The 23,405-nt window shown below is 40.0% G+C and overlaps 1 protein-coding gene across 1 annotated transcript in view; it reads left to right on the forward strand.

Annotated features, from left to right (window-relative positions):
- Window positions 1-9,589: 9,589 nt before the first annotated feature.
- Window positions 9,590-23,405, forward strand: part of DTD1 (D-aminoacyl-tRNA deacylase 1) — a 30,659-nt gene continuing 16,843 nt past the window's right edge. Inside the window, exons 1-4 of the mRNA XM_060774096.2 lie at window positions 9,590-9,725; window positions 13,563-13,653; window positions 14,583-14,818; window positions 16,461-16,558. Coding sequence (XP_060630079.1) covers window positions 9,683-9,725; window positions 13,563-13,653; window positions 14,583-14,818; window positions 16,461-16,558 — 468 coding nt within the window. The 5' untranslated portion in view covers window positions 9,590-9,682. The remainder of the gene's footprint in view (window positions 9,726-13,562; window positions 13,654-14,582; window positions 14,819-16,460; window positions 16,559-23,405) is intronic.

Genomic DNA, 23,405 nt, shown 5'->3' on the forward strand with positions numbered 1-23,405 from the left:
TTCCATTTGTGAGAGAAAGCTTTGTCTCCCTCACATTGGGGAGGGCAAAGTATGGGCTACATGTGGCCCCCAAATACTTCCCGGGTCAATTTTTCTGCAGCAAAAAGGTGAATTGCCTTATTGAAACCTCTCATGCTGCTTAACATCAAGAGAATTGTATTCAAAACTAAAGGAAAATTGATCCATGGACCTAATTTATCAATGCTGGACCCATGTAAAGAAGGCAAAGAGGGAGCAAAGCTGAGTCCCCAATTGCACCCAGTTTGCTGAGTAGCTTGAGAAGCTGCAACTTCTGTGGCAATGCTCCCTGGCATTATCCAGCCCATTCCTAGCACAGTACTTTTTAAACTGGGTCCCCATCTCAAATGCGGTCCTCTTAGGTCAATATTGTGGTCATTAAAAAAATGGCAACAGTGAAAGGTTTCTGAATGCCACTATTTACATGAATCTGTTAGCAACAGTGGACTCTGTAGAGATTTTTTCAGCAGTACTCCACAAAAAGGAAAATCAGCCTGTTTAGCCAGTCTTGCAAATGCCGGTTTGTTATCACTAAATGTTTGGTTTTATACCTATATACCTGGGATCACATACAATTTTCTTGGGTAGTCAGGAGTGGAAAAAGTTTAAGAAGTCCACACTGGAGTTCCAGCTTTCACACATGATTCTTTCCTAGCTTTGCCTGCAAACACCAAGATTTCAGTCCTAAACTTGGTGCATCTAAAACATGAGCTACTAGTTTGTTGAATCTCACAAGGTGGATTTGATGCAAAAAGCCAGAAAAAACAAGTTCCAAATTGCTGCAGGGTTTTAGAATAGATCAGTAGTTCTCAGCCTGTGGGTCCTCAGGTGTTTTGGCCTACAACTCCCAGAAATCCCAGCCAATTTACCAGCTGTTAGGATTTCTAGGAGTTGAAGGCCAAAACATCTGGGGACCCACAAGTTGAGAACCACGGGAATAGCTGATGCAGTAACCTATCCAATGTAGTCATAGGTGGTCAGTGATTGGCTCAATGAAGAGTTTAGCTGCTCACAGGAGTCTTTGCGCTTTGATGTAGGCAAGCCTTCAAGGCAATTAAATGAAACAAATATTACAATTTTAAAGTACTGTACACCAGAAACACAGGGCATTGGTCAGGGCAGTGGTGATGGAGAGAAATTATTAAGTCCGGGTAAAAGTATGATAGTTGGGTAGCGCTATGTACTGGTAGCGCTATGCTGATTCCGTAACACTGCTTTGCCAATGCTGATAGTGCAACGTGGTGGCAGGATACCACTGAATTCAGTTAATGCAGGCGGGACACAGATAACAGTGAAGTAATGCTTCCCTGTTTATTGTCCCATCCCCCCCGACCCTCGTTGGGCTTGTCTTCCGTTCCCACGAACTATCTTGGTGACTGTCCAGCCTGCTTCTCTCACTCCACTCAGTCTCACTTCGCCCGCTCTTTCAACCACGTGGTCACACATGTGTTCTTCATTCACAACCACCGTTGCGGAATCAGCGTAGCACTACCAGCACTTGGTCCCAGCCTGGCATGTAGCCAGGGTGGGGGGCTTGAGGGGCTTCAGCATCCCACCCTTCCCCCAAATTCTCAGGGTGGGTCCGCGAGAAGGCCTTACTGGTGCATTATTTAAACTGTTATGTTTATTCATATCATGATCTGATCACCATGCTCAATATACCCCATATGCATGGGGGTATTGGGGTAACAATACAAAAGGTTTGCTAGGGTAGATCATCAGGGACCCCCCCCCCCCCCCCCAAATCTTGACTCTGGGCCTGGCCCCAGCTATCATACTTTTACTATGCAAGCTGAAAACTGATAGTTGTCACCCAGAATATTAATACAAAATATTAAAGCAAATAATACACAATATCTGCTTTGAACTGGGTTATCTGAGTCCACACTGCCATATATTCCAGTTCAAAGTAGATAATGTGGGATTTTATTCAGCTGTGTGGAAGACCCATGTCTAAAACATATTACAAGTGATAAACTGTTTAAGCTAGAGTGTAGGAACTCTACGGCCTTCCAATTGATTGCCGGAATGCAACACCCAGTATCCCTTGCCACCAATGCGGGTCGTGAGGGATGCTGGGGGTTGTAGTGTAGCAGAGTTAGAAGAGCTGCATGATTCCAGAGTGGAGGGGGGTTAGCCTCTTCCTGGTGGGCGGGGCGAAGACGGAATGCTACTGCCCAGTAAGAACTGCCCTCTCTTGAAAACAGACTGACTTCGCTGTGTGCCGTGGAACCCGGTTGGTTTGAGAGTTGGCCAATGAAGAAGGGCGTTTCTTGAAGGAAAAGAAATTGAGAGGCAAAGTGAGCCAATAGAGAAGCAGGTTACACGGGTCTGTCTCCCCCCAATCCACTCCCCACGAGTTGTGCGAGGAAGGGTCGCGCGCCGCAGCATGGCTAACCCGAGTCTATGGAACCGCCGCGCGGCCCTGGCCTATTCCGTCGGGGCGTGGACCCTCTTCGGCTGGGTGGCCCTCAAGTCCATCAAGTTCTTGGGGAGGGCGGAAAGATTAGAGAAGGAGGAAGAGGAGGACCAACAGCCAGGTGGGTTGGGGGTGGCTGAGTGACTCCTTTGCTTGAGGGCAGCGTTTGGACTTCACCTCCCGGAATCCCTCATCATTGGCCGAGGTAGCTGAGGCTTCTGGGAGTTGAAGTCTGAAACCCCTGGAAGGACAGCGTTAGGGAATGGCTGCCTTGGTGTGTAAGGAGCTGAATTGATGGGATCTTTGGGTGAATCTGCACTGGAAAATTTATGCAGAGAGACATCACACCCATTGCCATGGCTCAGTGCTAGGGAATCATGACATTTCCAGTTTTACAAGGTCTTTAGCCCTGTCTGCCAAAAAATCCTTGTGTGTTACTGTTTATTGGTTGTTTGTATGTGATTTATATTAATTTTACTGTATTTATTGTTTTTGTTTATTGCTTTTTGTTTTTATTGATGTGTTGTTGGGCTTGGCCTCATGTAAGCCGCTCCAAGTCCCTTATTATTATTATTATTATTATTATTATTATTATTATTATTCACCAAAATACATCACCCAGGGTCCATAGCATGATCAATGGCAGTTAAATAGGTGTCAAACTACATTGATTTTACAGTGTAGACCAGGCATGGGCAAACTTTGGCCCTCCAGGTGTTTTGGACTTCAACTCCCACAGTTCCTAACATCTGGTAGGCTGTTAGGAACTGTGGGAGTTGAAGTCCAAAACACCTGGAGGGCCAAAGTTTGCCTGTACCTGATCTAGAGCATACTTGCTCTAGAAATAACCCATTACATTGAATGAGCTTATCTTGAAGGTGGACCTGGCATATACCCAGTAGCCTTAAAACACACACACACCCTGCTTTGTGCCCAAAAGGCACTGTGTACACACTGGCAGCTTTATATCACCTTGTAGGAAGTGGCACACACAAATTACTTTAGAGAAAGCTTAGAAATGGCATCAAGGTCTCGCTGTCAGTCCTCCCTTGCCATGGCATCTTTGGCCAGCCTGGAAATATTATATTAGAGATCTATATGTGCGTGTGGTTTGTAGATTTGATGCCCATATGATGCTGACAAAAGCTTCTTTCCCACTCACAGGAGCTTGACTGGCAAAAAATTAAGTGTAGAGCTTCATACCAGAAAACTACAGAAAGCATTTCTAATACAGGAAGTGCCTTTTTAGCTCTGAGGATGCTTGCCAAAGTGCAGGCGAAACGTCAGGAGAGAATGCCTCTAGACCATGGCCATACAGCCCGAAAAAACCTACAACAACCCAGCCTTTTTAGCTTGTTGACATTTTATCTGCTGGGTACAGGTTTTTGATGGGGAAAAGGGGAGGTGCCTTATGTTGTTATTTACTATTACCTGATCGTATATATAAATGTGTAAGCATTCAAGTTATGTAGAGGGTTGACAATAACAAAATACTTTCCTCTTGACTATACTAGTGATATTAATAGCTTACTGATTGAGTTCATCATGGTGATGAGTTGCTGTTTCTGTCTTTCTTTTACCAAGGGCATTATTGTCAAGGTATACAGGAGCCCCCAGTAGCACAGTGGGTTAAACTGCTGAGCTGCTGAAATTGCTGACCGAAAAGTCAGCGGCTTGAATCCAGGGAGTGGGGTGAGCTCCTGCTGTTAGACCCAGCTTCTGCCAACCTAGCAGTTTAAAAACATGGAAATGAAAGTAGATCAGTAGGTGCCACTTCTGCGGGAAGGTAACGGTGCTCCATGCAGTCATGCTGAATGGCTGAAGGAAAATAAATAAAACCATTATTTTAAAAAGAGAATGGAAGAGAGAAGATACAATCGCTAGGAAAGCAGATGTAAAACAAAGGACTATAATGAACTTTATGGCACCACTATAGAGAAGAATGGAAGTACAAATTCCCCTTTCCAACCCCATTACCCTACCCTTACCCTTACCTTCCCTACCACATTCCAAGCTTTTTAGCTTCGCCCTCCCTTCCTTCCCTTCCTCTCACTCCCTAACCACTCACTTACCCTCTTTCCCTATCTTTTCCATATAATTCTCCTAAATTGTTCTACCCCTATTTTATGTAAACTTGCCCATTTGAAAATCACAATAAAATTATTTTAAAAACCATGCAAATGTGAGTAGATCAATAGATTCCGCTCCGGTGGGAAGGTAACAGCACTCCATGCAGTCATGCCGGCCACATGACATTGGAGGTGTCTATGGAGAACACCAACTCTTCAGCTTAGAAATGGAGAGGAGCATCCCCCCCCCCCCCCCCCAGAGTCGGACATGACTAGATATAATGTCAAGGGGATGCCTTTACTACACAGGGTACAAATACCATGTTCACAAGACTGAATGCAGTCATGGGTTTTTTGAACTGCTATCAGTTTAAGAGACAATGGATGGATCTACACTGCTATATAATGCAACTTGAACATATTTTTTTCCTCAAAGTAAAAGCAAAAGAGACAAGCCCAGCTTTTGCTGCCACTAAAACATCAGGTGTGATAGTTACTTTTAGGTGTCTTCATATATATAAACTATGGTAATGATCAGTAACTCGGTTGAAATATGTTTGATCCTATATATTTATACTGTAATTTTTTTCATTTAGATGTTTCTTTTAAATAATACACTAATCTTTCTCATGAAATCTTATAAATACAAGCTCATACCTTTTTTCTTGCCTTTAGATAAGAAGCTGGAGTTTGGCACAATTGCTTCAGAAGACAGTGTAACAGAAACCACTATGTATGGAACACCAGGGACAGGTTTTACTGTCACAACAGTAGTGAGATACAAACCAAACTTTGTGCCTTACACAACTCGTTTATATAATTACTTGCAATCCTTTTTTGATGATGGCGCAAAAAAAGAAAAGTAAATTTGTCTGAATAAGTAATCTCAATTGTATCTAAAATGGCATCCTTTATTGAAGAATGCATACTATTGAAGAATGCATATCAAGATGCTTTTTGCTGAAGAATGGAATTCTCTATATTTATTGCACAATATCAATAAACTAATGGGAAAGTTGTGTGAACTGTCAACAGTTCCTCTTAAAAACTCAGTGATTTTCTTCCATTTCCTCGGGTAAGGATTGCCATGGATTTGAAATTGTTCTCACGTCTGAAAAGTGGATTGGTCTTTGACTACATTTTTCAGGTTCCGGTGTGTTTGAAATTTCTTGTGTATAATATATGATGCCTAGAAAACATGGTGGACTAGAAATACTTCCCTTTCATCTTGTGAATCATTCATCTCTTTGATTTGCTAACCATATTGAATTGGACTCTGGAAGAGAATAAGAAACGAAGTTCCTAGGCTAATTCCTCATTTTCTCTTTGGCCAATCTGACATAAAATGTTTTCAAAAACATGGTTTTGTGATTTTTTTTAATTGCAAGTTGTTATCTTAGCAAAGTTACTAAGCAAGCAAGTGATTCACTTTTCTTAACTGCTATAAAATTTTAAGTGCATTAATACAGTATCTGATTCAAGTGTTCTGTGGCATTTCAAGAAGAGTCCGTGGTGGCAGAAAAAAATAGCGAGAGGCTGTCATTTATGAAATGGTTGTCATGATGGACACTTTCTCTCACAGAACACCTCACAAAATAAATCTTTAAGGGTATAAAGAAAACTTTCCCATTATCCCGAATGCAGTTATAAAATGAAGCATCTAACCTGCAACCACCTTTGCTTTGTAAGTATGGTATATCTCTTGGCATACTGAGTAAGGCCTGGAGTGAGGGAAAGATAAAGATGATAGTAGACATTTCCATTTTCAAGCTTTGATGTTGTATTGTGTTTTCAGATTGACTCCAACTTATGCCAAATGTAATCAGTGGTTTTCTTGTCAGGTTTTCCATTGGTATCCTATTTCTGCACTAAAGCAGAAAAGTCACAAAGAGTGTGTGTGCGTGTGTGTGTGTGTGGGGGGGGGGGTATGTGTCAGTAACTTTGATGGTGACCAGCTTGAGGATCCTTGTCTCTAGGTTAGGACTATGCAGGAACATTCTCCACAATTTATTCCACAAACACACACAGTTCCCAAGGTGCTTTATATGAGCAAGCATTTAGAACACTTAAAAAAAACTTTTCAATTAACTAACTACCAAAAGCAGAACAGGAAGATTGAATAACAAAACTTCTTTACCTGCTATCACTCTAACCTCAGACATACTTAAATAGGGTCCTTTCTACATGCAGGTACCAGCCCATGAAGTAAGGGGCTTTAGGGTTTCACACCTTGGAGTGAGGCTAGAAAGGGAATATCCTGCCCTCCCTTTAAAACAGGTTAAAACTGACTTTAGTAGAAACTGTCTGGAAAGCTTATTCTAGCTCTTCCTAGAAATTACAATAGAAAGGATGATGGTAGCTAAGTATATAACCCATCAAAAGAAGCAACTAAACATAACAATTCTTGCCACTGTCTAATTTTCCCCCCAGTTCGGATTGACAGCATCTGCTTCCATAAACAAAAAATGGGAAATAAATGTGAATTTATTGCCCAAGACAAATTTCAAAATATAAAAGAAAAAACTAAATCATATGTATTCATATAATATGTTCTAAAGATCTTATGGTATTTTATATTCACCATAATATAAATAAGTGTGAATTATTATATATTCCATGCTAAGTAATTATCTCTTCCTTTTGCCCTCCATCCATTCCTTTTCAAAATCCATAGCAACTTTGGTAACACCTGGCCTCTGACACCCTCAAGTTAGGCTTCCCAGTTCTTGGTGTTTACACCACATTTTTAAAGATTCACTTTAAATCTTTACATCTCTAGTTGTCTACCATGGTCAATGTAGAACCCTCGAGCTGTAATTCATACCCTTTAGAGGAGAAAGGAATGCATGCCTTCAGTACAGGCAGTCCCCAAATTACGAACAAGATAGGTTCTGTGGGTTTGTTCTTAAGTTGAATTTGTATGTAAGTCAGAACAGGTACATTTTTCATATGTGTGTATGCTTTGGAGAGGATGGGGAAGGGTTAACACCCCTACAGAGTTAGTTTTGCTGTCTGCCTTTTCAAAAGATTACACCTCACCTGTCCCTGTGATAATTGGATTTTGAAAAATGTGGCTTGTTGTGAAACAAGGATTGGTGAGAAAGCTTTAATGGAGACACCTCCCCATGATAACTCTTACAGGAGTTAATTTCCCTTCTAAGGGGCAGATTTCTCACACTTCCAGTTATCTCAATCTATGAGTTGTTTGTAAGTCAGATGTTTGTAACTCGGGGACTGCCTGTGTAGAATAAATCTGAATGCATGCATGTATGTGTGCTTGTCTGTATGTTTGTGTGTGAATTCCAAAATGGCTCCCACTTCCTGAGAGCATTGTGAGCCCTACCGACAATAGATCTGGACCAAATGCGGCACACAGACCCATCATGGCCAACTTTGAATACTAGCTGAATTTGAGGGGAATTGACCCACAGAGTTGGAAGTTGTATCTCACCCACATCCATATGCATTTTCTAATAGGAACATTCATAAAAAAGACAGAAGTAAGCAATTACTACTTCTTATATGAGAATATAGCACACATATTATTTGTAAATTATATCAGGTTGTTAAGATCTTCTGGAGGAGCCCTGCTCTTGGTCCCACCACCTTCACAATCGCGTCTGGTGGGGATGAGAGACGGGGCCTTCTCGGTGGTGGCCCCTCGGCTGTGGAACTCTCTCCCGATAGAGATCAGATCTGCCCCCTCCCTCCTGACTTTCAGAAAGATGGTAAAATCTTGGCTCTGGAACTTAGCATTTTCAGATTGATGATCGAATCAATAACTGTTGACCACAAGGCGGATGGTGGTGAATTTGTGATATACCTTGACGAATTGGCTTGATGTAATTCTTGATCTGTATTTTAATGTGTTTTAATGTATTATGATGTTATTATGCTTTAGCTTATTTGTATACTGTTTCTCTGTTGTTAGCCGGCCTGAGTCCCTCCTCGAAGGTCGAGAAGACCGGGTTATAAAAGCTCTAAATAAATAAATAAATAGTACCTTGGTCCATGTATCAAACAGACAATTGGGAACCTCACATCAGAACAACATATTTTATGTGTAGCCAAGACCCAATTTTATGTGTAGCCAAGACTCACATATGTGGAGCTGATCGGGGTAAATGGTAGTGGGGATAGGAAATATAATGTATATATTCAGTTTTATCATACTTCATTTACTATATCATTTTAAGTGTCACATTTAACTTATTACCTAAGTTTTATTAAGTTGTAGCAAGCTCTGTTACTTGGTTTCGGTATGGTGATATGGCTTAAGGGCTAATCAATAAAATTTCAGGAGAGAATGCTTCTGGAACATGGCCATATGGCCCAGAAAACTCACAGCAACCTGGTGATTCTGGCCTTTTTTTTCGTGTCAGGAACGACTTGAGAAACTGCAAGTCGCTTCTGGTGTGAGAGAATTGGCCGTCTGCAAGGACGTTGCCCAGGGGACGCCCGGATGTTTTGATGTTTGACCATCCTTGTGGGAGGCTTCTCTCATGTCCCGATTCTGGCCATGAAAGCCTTTGACAACACATTGAACATCTCTATGTTTAATTGGCTGAGATTCGATGAGCTATTCATTGCAAAAGTAGAGCAAAACGTGTTGCAGGATGTCCTAAAAACAAACTTTTTACAGCTTAATAAACTTTGCCCATGTCTTGATGATATAACCAATTAGGAAATTACATTTATAACCCAGGAACAAAAACCGTGTTACAGAATCGTGTTATCCCAGTGCTGCTTTCACGGTGTCAAGGGCTGTAGGCAAAAGTGGCCTCCTCGCTGCATAATGCAATTTTGCCGGTCTACGTTCATACATTTTGCCCTGGCTTGCCAAGCCCATGGCGCCGTTGACGTGCATGCGAACACGTCACCTTTAAACCTGGCCTGTGGGCAGAGACGAGGAAGCTCGGGGGGGGGGGGGGGAGACCACGCACGCAATTGCCTTCACCTTCCGGTTCCCTGCGTGGCTTCCACTTCCGCCCGGAGAAGGATAAAAGGGATCAAGACAGATAGAACTCGGAAGTTGGGAACCGAGTGGAATCTATTTTGTAATGTCTCTATAGCTGGAGGGCTTTCTTCCGCTTTTTGTCTGTGACGGAAGTGACGGGAGAGCAGCTTCGCCGGCTTTTTTCTTTTGCCGGCGGATCACCTCAGCTGGGCCGTCACCATGAAGGCCATCATCCAGCGCGTCGCTCAGGCCAGCGTGACAGGTGCCTCGTGTGGGAACGCCTGCTTGCCTCACCCTTCCTTCAGGCTTTGAGATGGGACAGTCGCTGGGGTGCGAGGGAGGCGTGGAGAGGGCCCTAATGGCTGGACACAGGCTTTAGAACCATTCCACTTAGCAGGGGACTCCAAAAGGGCTTTATAACCTCACACACACATGCAGACCTTGAGTTTTATGTATATAAATACCTATACTTGTATGCTTTCAACTTACATGTATCTGGTCGAATACTCAGGATGCGTGTATGGCTCTGACCTAACATGTACATAGCTTGTTTGCTCTGTCAGTGTCTTCTCTGTTATTTTGCTTATTTCTTCAGATCCGACCTCTAGCACTGAAAATAGATTAAGGGAGTGAACTTTTATTCGGAACAAACCTTCTCAAATTTATCTCAGTTATCATGAAGAGGAAGCCACATCTTCACCCCCATGACTGAAAGCTTCCTCCATGCTTCCAGCATGGAGGAAGCCTTTCTTCCTTTGTAATGAACTAGCTGTGCCCTGCCACGCGTTGCTGTGGCCTATAGTAAAACTTATCAAAGTTGAGGTAGATATCTGGACTATTATGAAAGAGAGGTACCTACCTATTCCTTCCCCCTTTCTCTCCTTTCTTCCTTCTCTACCTCTTTCTTTCTTTCCTTCTTTCACTACTTGGTTTCATCCTTCTCTCTTTCCTTCATTCCCTCCCCCTTTCTTCCTTTGCCTTTCTTCCCTCCCTGTTTGCTTCCTTCTTTCGCTTTTTATTTCCTTTTATTTCACCACCATCATAACAATAACAATAATGCAATGCATTGCCTCCGGGACCTGACACCTCTCCCATTCCCCCTAAAAGGGTCTCATAGGAATAATAGCATCATCATAATCATAGAAATAACAACCTTTACCCGCCACGCATTGCTGTGACCAACCTTCCCTCTTTCTCTCCTTCTTTCCCTCCTTCCTTCCTTCCCTCCCATCTTTCCTTCTCCTCTTCCTTCTCTATCTCCTTCCTTCCCCCTTTTTCTTTCTCTTCTGGCCTCTTTCCTTCCTTCTCTCTTTCCTTCTTTCCTTCCCTCCCTCTTTCTCTACATCTTCCCCCTTCCTTCACTCCCTCTTTCCTTCCTTCATTCCCTTTTTTCTTTCCTTCTCTCCTTCCTTCCTTCCCCCTTTTTCTTTCTCTTCTGGTCTCTTTTCTTCCTTCTCTCTTTCCTTCTTTCCTTCCCTCCCTCTTTCTCTACATCTTCCCCCTTCCTTCACTCCCGCTTTCCTTCTTTCATTCCCTTTTTTCTTTCCTTCTCTCCTTCCTTCCTTCCCCCTTTTCTTTCTCTTCTGCTGTCTCTCTTTTCTTTCCTTCCATCTTTCCTTTTCTTTCCTTTTCTTCTTCCTTCTTTCTCTAACTTTCCTTCCTTCCCCCTTTTCTTTATCTCCCTTTCTCTTTCTTCCTTCTTTCCTTCCTTCCTGTCTTTCCTGGATTTTGACAGGGCGGGAAGGGGTGCGGTGGGGTTTGGAGGTGGCGTGAAGTAAAAGGAGGTAAGATTGGGGCAGGCGAGTGATGGAGCGTGAGGTTGTGTGTGTGTGTGTGGCAGCGGGGGGAGTGATGGAGCGTGGGGTTGCGTGTGTGTGTGCGGCAGCGGGGGGAGTGGGGTTGCGCGTGTGTGTGTGGCGGTGGGGGAGTGATGGAGCGTGGGGTTGCGTGTGTGTGTGCGGCAGGGGGAGTGATGGAGCGTGGGGTTGTGTGTGTGCGTGCGGCGGGGGGGGGGTGTGTGCGGGAAGCGGCGCGGCGGGGCTTCCGCAGAGGGAACTGTGTGCGCGCGCCAGGGAACTTGCGGCTGGGCACCAATGCGCATGCTCAGTTGTTTTGCCGTTTTGTGAGTGTGTTGTTGTGTTGTTTTTCATTTTGAGTAGATATGTTTGTACCTTATGGGTTGTGTTATGGGCATGGGAATTTTGGTTAAGTTTCGTTGGGGGGGTTTGTGAGTTTTGTTGATTTGCCGTTTTGTGAGTGTGTTGTTGTGTTGTTTTTCATTTTGAGTAGATATGTTTGTACCTTGTGGGTTGTGTTATGGGCATGGCAATTTTGGTTAAGTTTCGTTGGTTTTTTTTGAGTTTTGTTGTTTTGCCGTTTTGTGAGTGTGTTGTTGTGTTGTTTTTCATTTTGAGTAGATATGTTTGTACCTTGTGGGTTGTGTTATGGGCATGGCAATTTTGGTTAAGTTTCGTTGGGGTTTTTTGAGTTTTGTTGTTTTGCCGTTTTGTGAGTGTGTTGTTGTGTTGTTTTTCATTTTGAGTAGATATGTTTGTACCTTGTGGGTTGTGTTATGGGCATGGCAATTTTGGTTAAGTTTCGTTGGTTTTTTTTTAGTTTTGTTGTTTTGCCGTTTTGTGAGTGTGTTGTTGTGTTGTTTTTCATTTTGAGTAGATATGTTTGTACCTTGTGGGTTGTGTTATAGGCATGGCAATTTTGGTTAAGTTTCGTTGGGGTTTTTTGAGTTTTGTTGTTTTGCCGTTTTGTGAGTGTGTTGTTGTGTTGTTTTTCATTTTGAGTAGATATGTTTGTACCTTGTGGGTTGTGTTATGGGCATGGCAATTTTGGTTAAGTTTCGTTGGTTTTTTTTTAGTTTTGTTGTTTTGCCGTTTTGTGAGTGTGTTGTTGTGTTGTTTTTCATTTTGAGTAGATATGTTTGTACCTTGTGGGTTGTGTTATAGGCATGGCAATTTTGGTTAAGTTTCGTTGGGGTTTTTTGAGTTTTGTTGTTTTGCCGTTTTGTGAGTGTGTTGTTGTGTTGTTTTTCATTTTGAGTAGATATGTTTGTACCTTGTGGGTTGTGTTATGGGCATGGCAATTTTGGTTAAGTTTCGTTGGTTTTTTTTTAGTTTTGTTGTTTTGCCGTTTTGTGAGTGTGTTGTTGTGTTGTTTTTCATTTTGAGTAGATATGTTTGTACCTTGTGGGTTGTGTTATAGGCATGGCAATTTTGGTTAAGTTTCGTTGGGGTTTTTTGAGTTTTGTTGTTTTGCCGTTTTGTGAGTGTGTTGTTGTGTTGTTTTTCATTTTGAGTAGATATGTTTGTACCTTGTGGGTTGTGTTATGGGCATGGCAATTTTGGTACAGTTTCGTTGGGGGGTTTTTGAGTTTTGTTTCCTCGTTGGATGCCCCTAACAAATTTATATATATAGATTAGGCACTGTTGGCATGGATATAGCTTATTATACATTTTTCTTGATCCAAAGCAATTAAAATTGTTATCTAAATGTATCCCTCTCTGGCTCTGAATATGATAATCTTTTTTTTTTAAAAAAAAAAAACAAATTACTTAGACATGAGTCGCATGGATGAAATGTGGAAGACATGTTTCCAACTTTGCAGACCATGCCAGTTTGAAAGTGGGGTGACAGAGAAAATGCAGTGATTCTATTTGTTTCCATGCTCTAGTAGTTTGCCGTGTATTTTTATTTTGCTAGAACTATTTTAAGGTGTGATGGTCAAGTACAGACAAATCAAGAATAATTCAAGAATTGGATAATGTTTAATGGATATGGAGCCAGGGCATCAAGGAGGAAATGTTTTGGATCCCAATGGCATCTGCATATTTGTTCTTGTTGGTTTAGGAGGAAATACTTTGTTACAGTATTGTGAGCAAGAGAGGGAGAAAGAAAGAAAGAAAGAAAGAAAGAAAGAAAGAAAGGATGGATGGTTGGAATACTTATTTAGAAACATCTGGTGGTGACAAATCATGACCAGTAAACTTTGAATCTTCATTGTGATAGAAGCTTTCTGGGATGTAGATTTTATATGACATAAAACAGAAGTACTGGAAATCTAACATTTTCAAAATGTCTTTAACAGTTGCTGGAGAGCAAGTAAGCTCCATTGGACAAGGCATTTGTGTGCTACTGGGTATCTCTGTGGAAGACACTCAGAAAGAGCTCGAACATATGTAAGTTACTAGAAAGTATTAAACTATTCTTGTGTTCCATATTTACATTTGATTAGTTGTACAATTTCTTATGCATATGTTAATTTTTAACATTCATTGACCTGAATATCAAAATATAGTAGATTTTCAGTTAACCAGCACTCATATGGATTGCTGGGTGGTGGATAAATGTAGTTTCTGGTTGCTTGAGTTATTATTAAAAATAGGCTTGTCTAATACTACACCCCATACAACACTCTACCTTACCATACTGTACTATACCATAAACTCTGTATTGCCTTGATATCAATATTGAAATACAGTAATTAAAAATAAAATAAAAACAAAGACCAACCTAACTCAACGTGATAACGGTTTACTGTATTATAAAAATAGCTGTGTGAATGCAGTATGCAATTTTAGTTAATGGCAGTCAGTAACCTTTTTAACTTAATCAATTTCACCAACATATCTTTTCACTTCAAGTAACTTAGAATAAAACACACACTAACACACTTAAAACTATTACAGTAGGGTTAGAGAGTTTGCTGGGTAGACATTTTATCAGGATTATCAGAATCAGTTTTCATTTAAAGTATTACTTATTTGATTTTTTTCCCCTGGTTGCTTGAGTTCTGGTTAACAGAGGCCCCTTCCACACAGCTGAATAAAATCCCACATTATCTGATTTTAACTGGAATATATGGCAGTGTGGAGTCAGATAACCCAGTTCAAAGCAGCTATTGTGGGATTTTCTGCCTTGATATTTTGGGTTATATGGCTGTGTGGAAGGGCCCAGAGAGTCTGCTGCACCAAATCCTCAGAATCTGTGAGTCTGTGTTTGTATCATCCTTCTTCCCCATTCTATGGATATGCTGATGCTCATAATGGTATACAAATGTTTTTATTTCCAGAGGACATTCATTCATATCTTCTGATTTTACACTTAGGGTTCGAAAAATTTTAAACTTGCGTGTATTTGAAGATGAAAGTGGGAAACACTGGTCTAAAAGTGTCATGGACAAGCAGTATGAAGTGCTGTGTGTGAGCCAGTTTACTCTTCAATGTATCCTGAAAGGAAACAAGCCAGATTATCACATGGCCATGCCTACAGACCAAGCAGAATCATTCTATAACAGTTTTGTGGAACACCTTCGCAAAACATATAAGCCAGAGCTGATTAAAGGTAAGGCAAAATCAAATTATAGTTTGTAGAATGAAAAAAAAAATCCAGATATGCAGGGAGAATTGCTTGTCTTTGGGAAATTGGAAACTGGTCTCCAATTACTTTAAAGTGGAGGTACATCTATTCTTGGTGTAGCCATGAAATAGATACAAGTTTTACAACTCGACTGATAGTAGCAGAGGAAGATCATAGTTGTGGCAATGCTGTTGGCAGTATTGAGATTGCAACCTTAATCAGAAATTGCTTTGAGACAGGAGAGATAAAAATTCTTGACTTCAGAATTCAAGGAATAATTGTTTAACTACACATGACATCAGCTTTTTTTTTGTACTATTATGGAATTATCTGATATGTTGTATAATTAACAATAATGTTTCACTCTGTAGTACACTATAGTTTCAACCTATCTATGTTGAATGGAAATATTTCCAGCCCAGCTCTTTGAGCGGTACTATCTTCTTTAGCCGTTCTACAATGGGGCAAGTGGTAGATTAAGTCAAAACAAGCAAGTTAACTCCCCTTTAATAATGAAATATTTTTCAGTATTCTCCGGCAATAGACTACATATTCAGCCCTGTTACAGGAAAGCAAATGTTCATATTAATTTTAATCCTAGGAAATGAAATAAAGTTGAAAGTGTTTTCCTCCAGGAAAAAGCAATTTGGGAAGATACTGAATAGACAGGAGGCTGGTAGGCAAAAGGTTAAATAGCTGTCTGCCAGTTCACTTTTCAACTGTCAAGCCATCCATGCTTGGTTTTTTCTATAAGTGAAAAGTCAGAGGAAATAATAATAGAACTACACGAGGCATGTAATCGTCTCTAACTAAATATCTAGTTTTACACGTGTCCTAAGTTTGCAACTTAGTTCACCCACTAGAGAGAAATCTTGTCAGCCTTTGTGAGTGTTCTCCGATTTTATTTGTTACTAATGTGTGTCATACCGTAAAACACTTTATACACAAAACAATCTGTTTAAATAATACTGTCGTGTTTAAATAACACTGTCATGTTTAACCTAAAGTATTCCTTAACATGTTGGAAAGAAAAGATACAGGAGATAAGGAAAAACAAAAGACTTCTAACTTGCACTGGATGCCTGATTGGTTTTAGATGCATTTCGGAAACCCGAAACCAGTCTTTTAAAATCTGATTATTTTAGAGCCAATGAAGCATAGGGTCTTTGTGGTGAAGCAAGACCATGGTTTGAATTCAGCCACAGAAACTAATTGGGTGACCATGGGCCAATCATAATTATTCTTCCCAAGGTTAGGTAATGGCAAACCACCTCAGCATAAGTCTTGCTAAGGAAATCCTATGATCCTGTTGTCATAAATTGGAGTTGACTTGAAAGTACACAACAATAACAATAATGTTTGCAACAATTTGTTCTGGGCGAAGGAGGCCCTGGTTCATTTCCTATGATGCAAAATGATGTGCATTTTTATCATTGTTGTTATTTAAAAGTTTGAATCATAATCATGAAGAACATTTTAAAAGGAAACTGCATATCAAAACAAAATACAGGACACTTTGGCTTTGATATATTTTTTTTAAAAACTATATTTTGAGTAACAGAAGAGAAACCCAACCTTGTTCTTTACTAAGTGTCTTTTCCCCCCATTCCCCCTCTAATTTGTTTAGATGGCAAATTTGGTGAATACATGCAGGTACATATTCAGAATGATGGACCTGTGACCATAGAATTGGAGTCTCCTACAGCTCCCATTGACTCTAAGCAGGTAGGTTTCCATTAGTGCTTTGCTTCATCTGGCCTTTTTTGAGTTTGTATGTCTCTTTCTGATATTTAAATCTTTGTTACATTCTACTTAACATTTAATCTGTTTCCAGAGAAACATAATTCTAAGTCTAACTTGTAGAGAATCTCTTTTCTGTTTGGGGATATGAACATATTATTCAGTGGTAAAGATTTATAACCTTTTTCTGAGGACAAAAGGATATATGAGTACTATTTATTCTGATGAAGAAACTTGACTTTGAGCATCTGATGTCTTCTTTACTGTTATACTTTTCAGTCCTTGTTCTGTGTGTTATGGATGGTTATAAAATCGCTAGCTGAAATTCAGGTTTACATGTGTAAGATATTTTATACAGTTGGAAAAATTACATTTATCTATGAACCTATGCATGGATTGTCTTTAATAAAATCTGAGCTATATGAGAAAATTATTGAAAGGAAGTTGGCAATGCAAAGCTTGTTTAAAATGGAATAATCACGCTATTAAACTATTTCATTTTAGATGAACTAGTAGCTAAGAATTGTCATATATAATAGGTGCCCCCAACAAATGCAGCATATCTTTAGTAATTAATTTTAGAAATTTAGTGCTATTTTGATTGTCTTAGATAATGAAAGAAGTGAGACACATTCTAAGATACAGGAAGATAGTCTTTATTATCATATGAGAATACAAATATGAGTCAGGTAGTCATGAGTAGGTTTTTTCGCAAGGTATCTTGCATTTTATTTTAAAGTTGCATATACTGTCATGTCATCCCAGATGGGATTTTTGGAAGATGCGTTTAATAAGAATGCAGTTCAATAAAATGACATCAAATCCAATCACAAACAGTAACATTTAGAGATTAATTGATGTCATCATATTTAAATGTAAAAAGACAGAATGTTTGAAGTTTTTAAAGTGGTTATGAGCATAAAATATTTTGACTTGGTGCCGATCAAATTATTATTTTTATCTCAGATGAACATCCTTTCAGAGTCATTTCAGAGTCAGAACATCAGAGTATAGAATGCCTTTTCTTTTTTTAAATAACGTGTTCACATCTCTTATGGGAACTACACAGAGATCAGCATCCTCTCATGATCTTTATGTATAGAGAGATTAATAAGGGAGAAAGTACTCTTGCATATATTTGCTAATCACCAAAACCTGATCTGGTGTAAAATGTTGTTCAATGTACGTTCTCTTTATCTTTATATATATATGTGTGTGTAATTTGGTTATTTCTGCACTGCGTATGAAAATTAATGGACAGTACATACAACCAAATTGGGAAATTGTATTTTAATATTTTGTATTTTAAATTGTATTTTAATATTTTGATAATTTTTTTAAATGTTTATGTATTGTATGTGAATCTGTGTCCCGGCATTAATGTTTGCCATGTATATGCTGTGCCTGAGTCCCCTTCGGGGTGAGAAGGGTGGAATATAAATGTTTGAAAGAAAGAAAGAAAGAAAGAAAGAAAGAGAATGGAATGTTAGTAGTGATTGGTGGAATGTTTGCAAGGATTTGAATAAGGTTGATGAATGATGATTGGGATGTTAGTTGATATAGTTGGGGTAGAAAGAAGATAGGAGTGAATGAGTAGAAACTTGGGTTAAGAGAGTCAGTTATTCAGGTTTAACAATTAATGAGTAGTGTTTAAGAGTCTGAATTATCTGGAAGTAGAGTGTGTGTGAGAGTGTGTTCTAAATACAGTGGTCCCTCACTTATTGTGGGTGTTTCGTTTCTTGACCACCCACGATAAGTGAGATTCCGTGAAGTAGGGACGCCCCCTCTCTTACCCTCCTTGCTTAAATTCATTTTTTAACCACCACCACCACCACCACCACCCCCCCCCCCCCGCCCGCGAAATAGCGAGTCCGCGCTAAGCGAACCACAAAGTAGCAAGGGTCCACTGTATAATAAATAATTAGCATATGTACCCAGCATGGCCTACATGTCAGAGATGCACTGCCCACGTGCTTTCTCGAGCCCCGAGAAGGCCTACCTCACGATGATTTCATGGCAATGCTCTGGCAAGGGTGGAGGGCTCTCTTTGTGGCTCTTTCCTTCCTCCATTTCCTTCATACAACTTCTCCCTTTTCCTTATTTCCTTCCCTTGCTTTCGCTCATACATCTTCCCCCTTTTTCTGTTCCTTCTTCTCCTCTCCCCACCCTTCCTTTCTCTTCACTTCATTTTCCATCTTATCTCCCTTCCTTTGTCCCTTCTTTCTTCCCTTCTTTCTCTTTTCCACTTCCCTCCCCTCATATTCCCCCCCCCTCTTTTTTGTCTTCTTTCCTTCTGTCCTTTTTATTTCTTCCCTCCCTCTCTCCCTTCCCCTTTCCTTCTTTTCTTTCCCTTTTTCTCCTCTCTCCTTCCCTCATACACAATTCACCTAGAAACAGCCAATCTGCTTCACTCCCTTTTATTTCCTAGTCACATGATATCAGTTTTTATTTTATTTATTTATTTACTTTGCTTATATACCCCTGTTCTCAGCCCAGGGGCGACTCACAGCGGTGTACAACATAGGAACAACAAAATTCAAGACATAGTATAAAAACAATTCTGGCCCCAGAGTGGCCGTTGGTGCTGGGGGAGGGGCGCTGATGTCACAGGGGACAAGATGGCAACGTCCTCCTGGCTCCCCTTCTTTATTCTGGCCCCAGAGTGGCCGTTGGTGCTGGGGGAGGGGCGCTGATGTCACAGGGGACAAGATGGCAATGTCCTTCTGGCTCCCCTTCTTTATTCTGGCCCAGAGTGGCCGTTGGTGCTGGGGGAGGGGCGCTGATGTCACAGGGGACAATATAAGCAGTTGCATAATATTTCATTCATCTACCTAAGTGGGCATCTAAAAGGTCCCCAAAGGTTGGTGGCCACATCAGTATAACAAAAGGAGGTCCTTATGTTGATGGTTGGGGTGGGAGAAATTGGAAGTTCTTACTTTTTGGTGGAGGAATAGATAGCAATACTACCATTATACCTCTAATTAATAGCTTCTATCTGTATTTGTGCCCTGTTCATCCCATCAGCCTAATAGACATCTTAAGCAATTATCAATCTTATTTGCCCCCAAGGAACTGGGAAATTGAGGCTTCTGTTTAATGTTTGGTGTTTGATGTTTTGTTTCATATCTGATAGAATAGGTTGCATTTATCATTTAACTTCAGTTAATTTATAATTTATTTTTATGTTGGGTTGTCAGTTTTTGTTATTATGGGTATATTGTTCAGACATTGAATGTTTGCATTTTATGTTTGGAATCCGCACTGAGTCCCTCCTGGGAGGTAGGTCAGAATATAAATTAATTTTTTAAAATATATTATTATTTTGTTGGAATCCACAAGATTTGTGCAAATCTTTACATTTGGTATCAGCTGAGGTTTAAGCAGAGCCTCATACCTGGTAGAAAAATGGTGTGTTCAGTGGTAAACCCTAAAAGTATTGAAAAAGCAGCCCTAGATTTTTCAGAACCAAAGAAATAGGGCTCTTCTTGTACATTTCAGTCAGAAGTCTAGGAACCGAATTCTGTACTACTTGAAGCTTTTAAACACTTTTAAGGGGCATGCTGACATTAAAATAATCCAGCATGCGGTTTACAGGTGTCTCTTCATTGTAGTTAGGCTATAACCAACCTAACAAATATGTCAAAACTTTGTGACTGAAATTACAGGTACTTGAGAGACAATGATTGAAAGACAAAGAATGTCCTCACACTGTGTACCTGTTACTTTAATCTTATCATCAGCCAGTTATATAACAACATCTGCGCCTCTGCCTTGCCAGGATTCAGCTTTAATTTATTATTAGTCCATTTCTTTGTACAGACAGATACCGGACATCACCTACACAGTCCTTCCTGAATCTGACAAAGGGAATACTGACTGCCTTCAGCTTACTGATGAGAATGTACTTCATATTAACTAGAATGGGGAATAAAGCTGAACTCTGAGTGGTTCCATAGAGACTTCCAATTGCCATGGAAACAAGCAATCATCACTAGCATTTGGTTTTTGAAAGATCTTTAGGACCACTATATCCCTATGGCTGCCAGGCTGAGCCCACAGAGTTGGTCATAATAGGATACCATGGTGAATGAGATCAAAAGGTGCTCATCAAGAAAAATTAAGATGACTCTACTTCCCAGCAAAAAAATCTCCTGATAGCTAATGCATTCTGTATTTCAAATCCAGTCCTGAGCAAATACTATAAAGAATCTAGATCCTTTAATAATGTGTTTTAATCTTTCTTTGATTTTAAATTCATGTGTTAATGTATATGTTTATTTTATGTCTGTTTTGTATATGGTATCGAATTGTTGCCTTTGTAAGGTCTTTCTGAGTCCCCTTCAGGGTTGAGAAGAGTGGGGTATAAATACTGTAAAGAAATAAATAATAAATTTATTTTATCTAGGTCTGACCCCCAACAGTGTCTCAAGTTCTCTTCCTCCCCCCCCCCCAAGAATATTTGCACCTGTGTGATAGCTCATCCAGAATTTTTTTTTAAAGAACTGGGCTCAGGACCACATTTGTTGAGATAGTTAAGGCAATTCCCTTTGTCAGGGAGACAATTATCTAGTGAGTTTATTCAGTCAGTTCTTCAGGTTGATGTGATTAGCCAAGATGAGGAAATATATCATTAATAGTGTCAAGATTAAAGTGAATACAAGCAACTCCCATCTTTGGAGCACCTAACAATTTTGTCACAGTAAAGTTTTGTGGATTCCAACATAACCGTCTAGTACTGTACTTGTTCAAATAGGTCTCTTGATGAGGATCTGGAATCTTTATAGATGATAGGATTTCTCCCTTAGCTCCCCAGAAAAAGCTGGAGCTGCATTGTCTTGCCTAGTTGGATGAAGCTGTGAAAGGTCCAGTCCTTCAGTCCAACTATACAGGTTTCTTTACTGCATACTGCTTTGGCAACTTCATCAATAATAAAATAATGGATAGACTACTAATTTAGGTATACTCTCCCCTCCTCATCCCATAATATCCTGTAGTATGTTAGTAAAAGCAAAACCCAGGAAGATCTTTAAACAAACGGTAACAAAGCTTTTCACATAAGTTAACCCTACATGGAAACAGATAACGCCAAACAAGTGAATATTGATAGTCAGCAATAGTCACTCTGTACATATGAAAGTCAAAGTTATGTCTGTCTGTACCACAAAAGCTGTTGCTAGGTGATAATCCAGTGGCCCTTTTTGATGTCACTGGATTGATTGTTGCTTGGTTGTTAGCTGTTGCTAGATGCCATGGCCCTCTGTGATGACTCTGGGAAAGAAAGGTGACTTGTGTATGAGGGGAAGTGAGGAAGGAAGGAAAGAGCCACAGAGAGGGCCGTATTGCCTGGGAGACATTATGAGACCCTTTCAGAGCTGGAGAAAGGGGAAAGAAGGAAAAGAGGGGAGGAAGAGGGGAGGAAGGAAGGGGGAAGAAAGAAAAAAGATTGCCTCATTTGTGGTGACTCGCTGCCGACAATAGTTCTGAACTACACTCCATTACTAAAAGTACAAGCCAAGAAACTCTTTTTAGTGGAAGCATAAACCAACACAGACAAGGATTTTTATAAATGTTTCTGGTGATGAAATGAGTTCATCATTTTTGTTGTGTGGAATACTCCAATAAGGGTTCAGAGCAATTCAGATGCCAGCAGGTGTCACTACAGCTTCAATACAGTACATCTACCACTTTTGCCTTTTTTTTCTGGTTGATATAATGTCCCTTTGTCATTTTTCAGTATATTCTCCCAAAGTCCTTCTCCCCTGATTTGTTTCTTTTTGGTTGACCTCCCATTTACAGCTATGTATTCTGACCTGTTTATTTACATATTTGTAAAATTCACTAATGTATGAGCAGAGTTGCCATGCAGGGTAAGAAATCTAGTAAGGGGCTAAAATGCCACTCTCAGTGGCAAGTTGCTTGTGAATAGTTGTATTTACTATTTCTGAGTGCAACGTTGTTCTTTACATGAACATGTTAAATAAGACAAAGTTGATGTGGTTTCCTGGTTGAGAACTGGGCAGATAAAATACTTAAATCATTGAATGCCTTTAATTTAATTTAAACAATTAAGATTCCTTTTACAAAACCTAATGCTCTACTCACTTATTTTGCAAGTTTGTTGAAAACTTTACTCACATAACAGGAAAAACACTTTGGACGCTCGGGGGCAGTCAGTAATACTGGTACAATGTTTTAAAATTAAACTTGGTAGAATTTATTTCCAGATTAAAGGCCTAAAATCATCATAAAAACCATATTAATGAGATAGGAGCTCCTCAGAATTGCAGATGGAAGGAGCACAGGCCAGAATTCTAGAATCCATGTTCTGTGGAAATAGGTGTAAAAACTGTTCACATATAATCCTAAATTATATTTTTATTCCCCCTACTTCCTTGGTTTACTGTAATTCTTTACCTTCTAGGTTGAGCCAAACCATCAGTTGCCTTTTTTTCTGAATTGGCACATAGTGGTCTGCCACACACCAAAATAGAAGACAAGAAAATACTGCTTAAGAGATTGATGAGGAAATATGAGAGTCGATTTCTAAGTGACCTAAAGTGCCCCATTTGGAAGCAGATTTTCAGAACTAGCCACAAAGTGCATGATGCATTAAAATTCAGATGGATAACCACAAGAGGAGTATGTGGAAATGGAAATGATATTGAGTTAAGATGTAAATCCAGATTATCTATATTTATACCCTGGCAGTATACATGTCTCATGGGTGTCTTTGAAAAAGATGGTCTACTTCCTCTACAAATGGTGTCTTTATGGGTCTTTCCTCTTGTTTTTCTGTATCAGTTCTTAAGGCATGGTGTTAGCTAAACCATTG

Source organism: Anolis sagrei, chromosome 4, assembly GCF_037176765.1.
Source record: "Anolis sagrei isolate rAnoSag1 chromosome 4, rAnoSag1.mat, whole genome shotgun sequence".
Lineage (NCBI taxonomy): Eukaryota > Metazoa > Chordata > Lepidosauria > Squamata > Dactyloidae > Anolis > Anolis sagrei.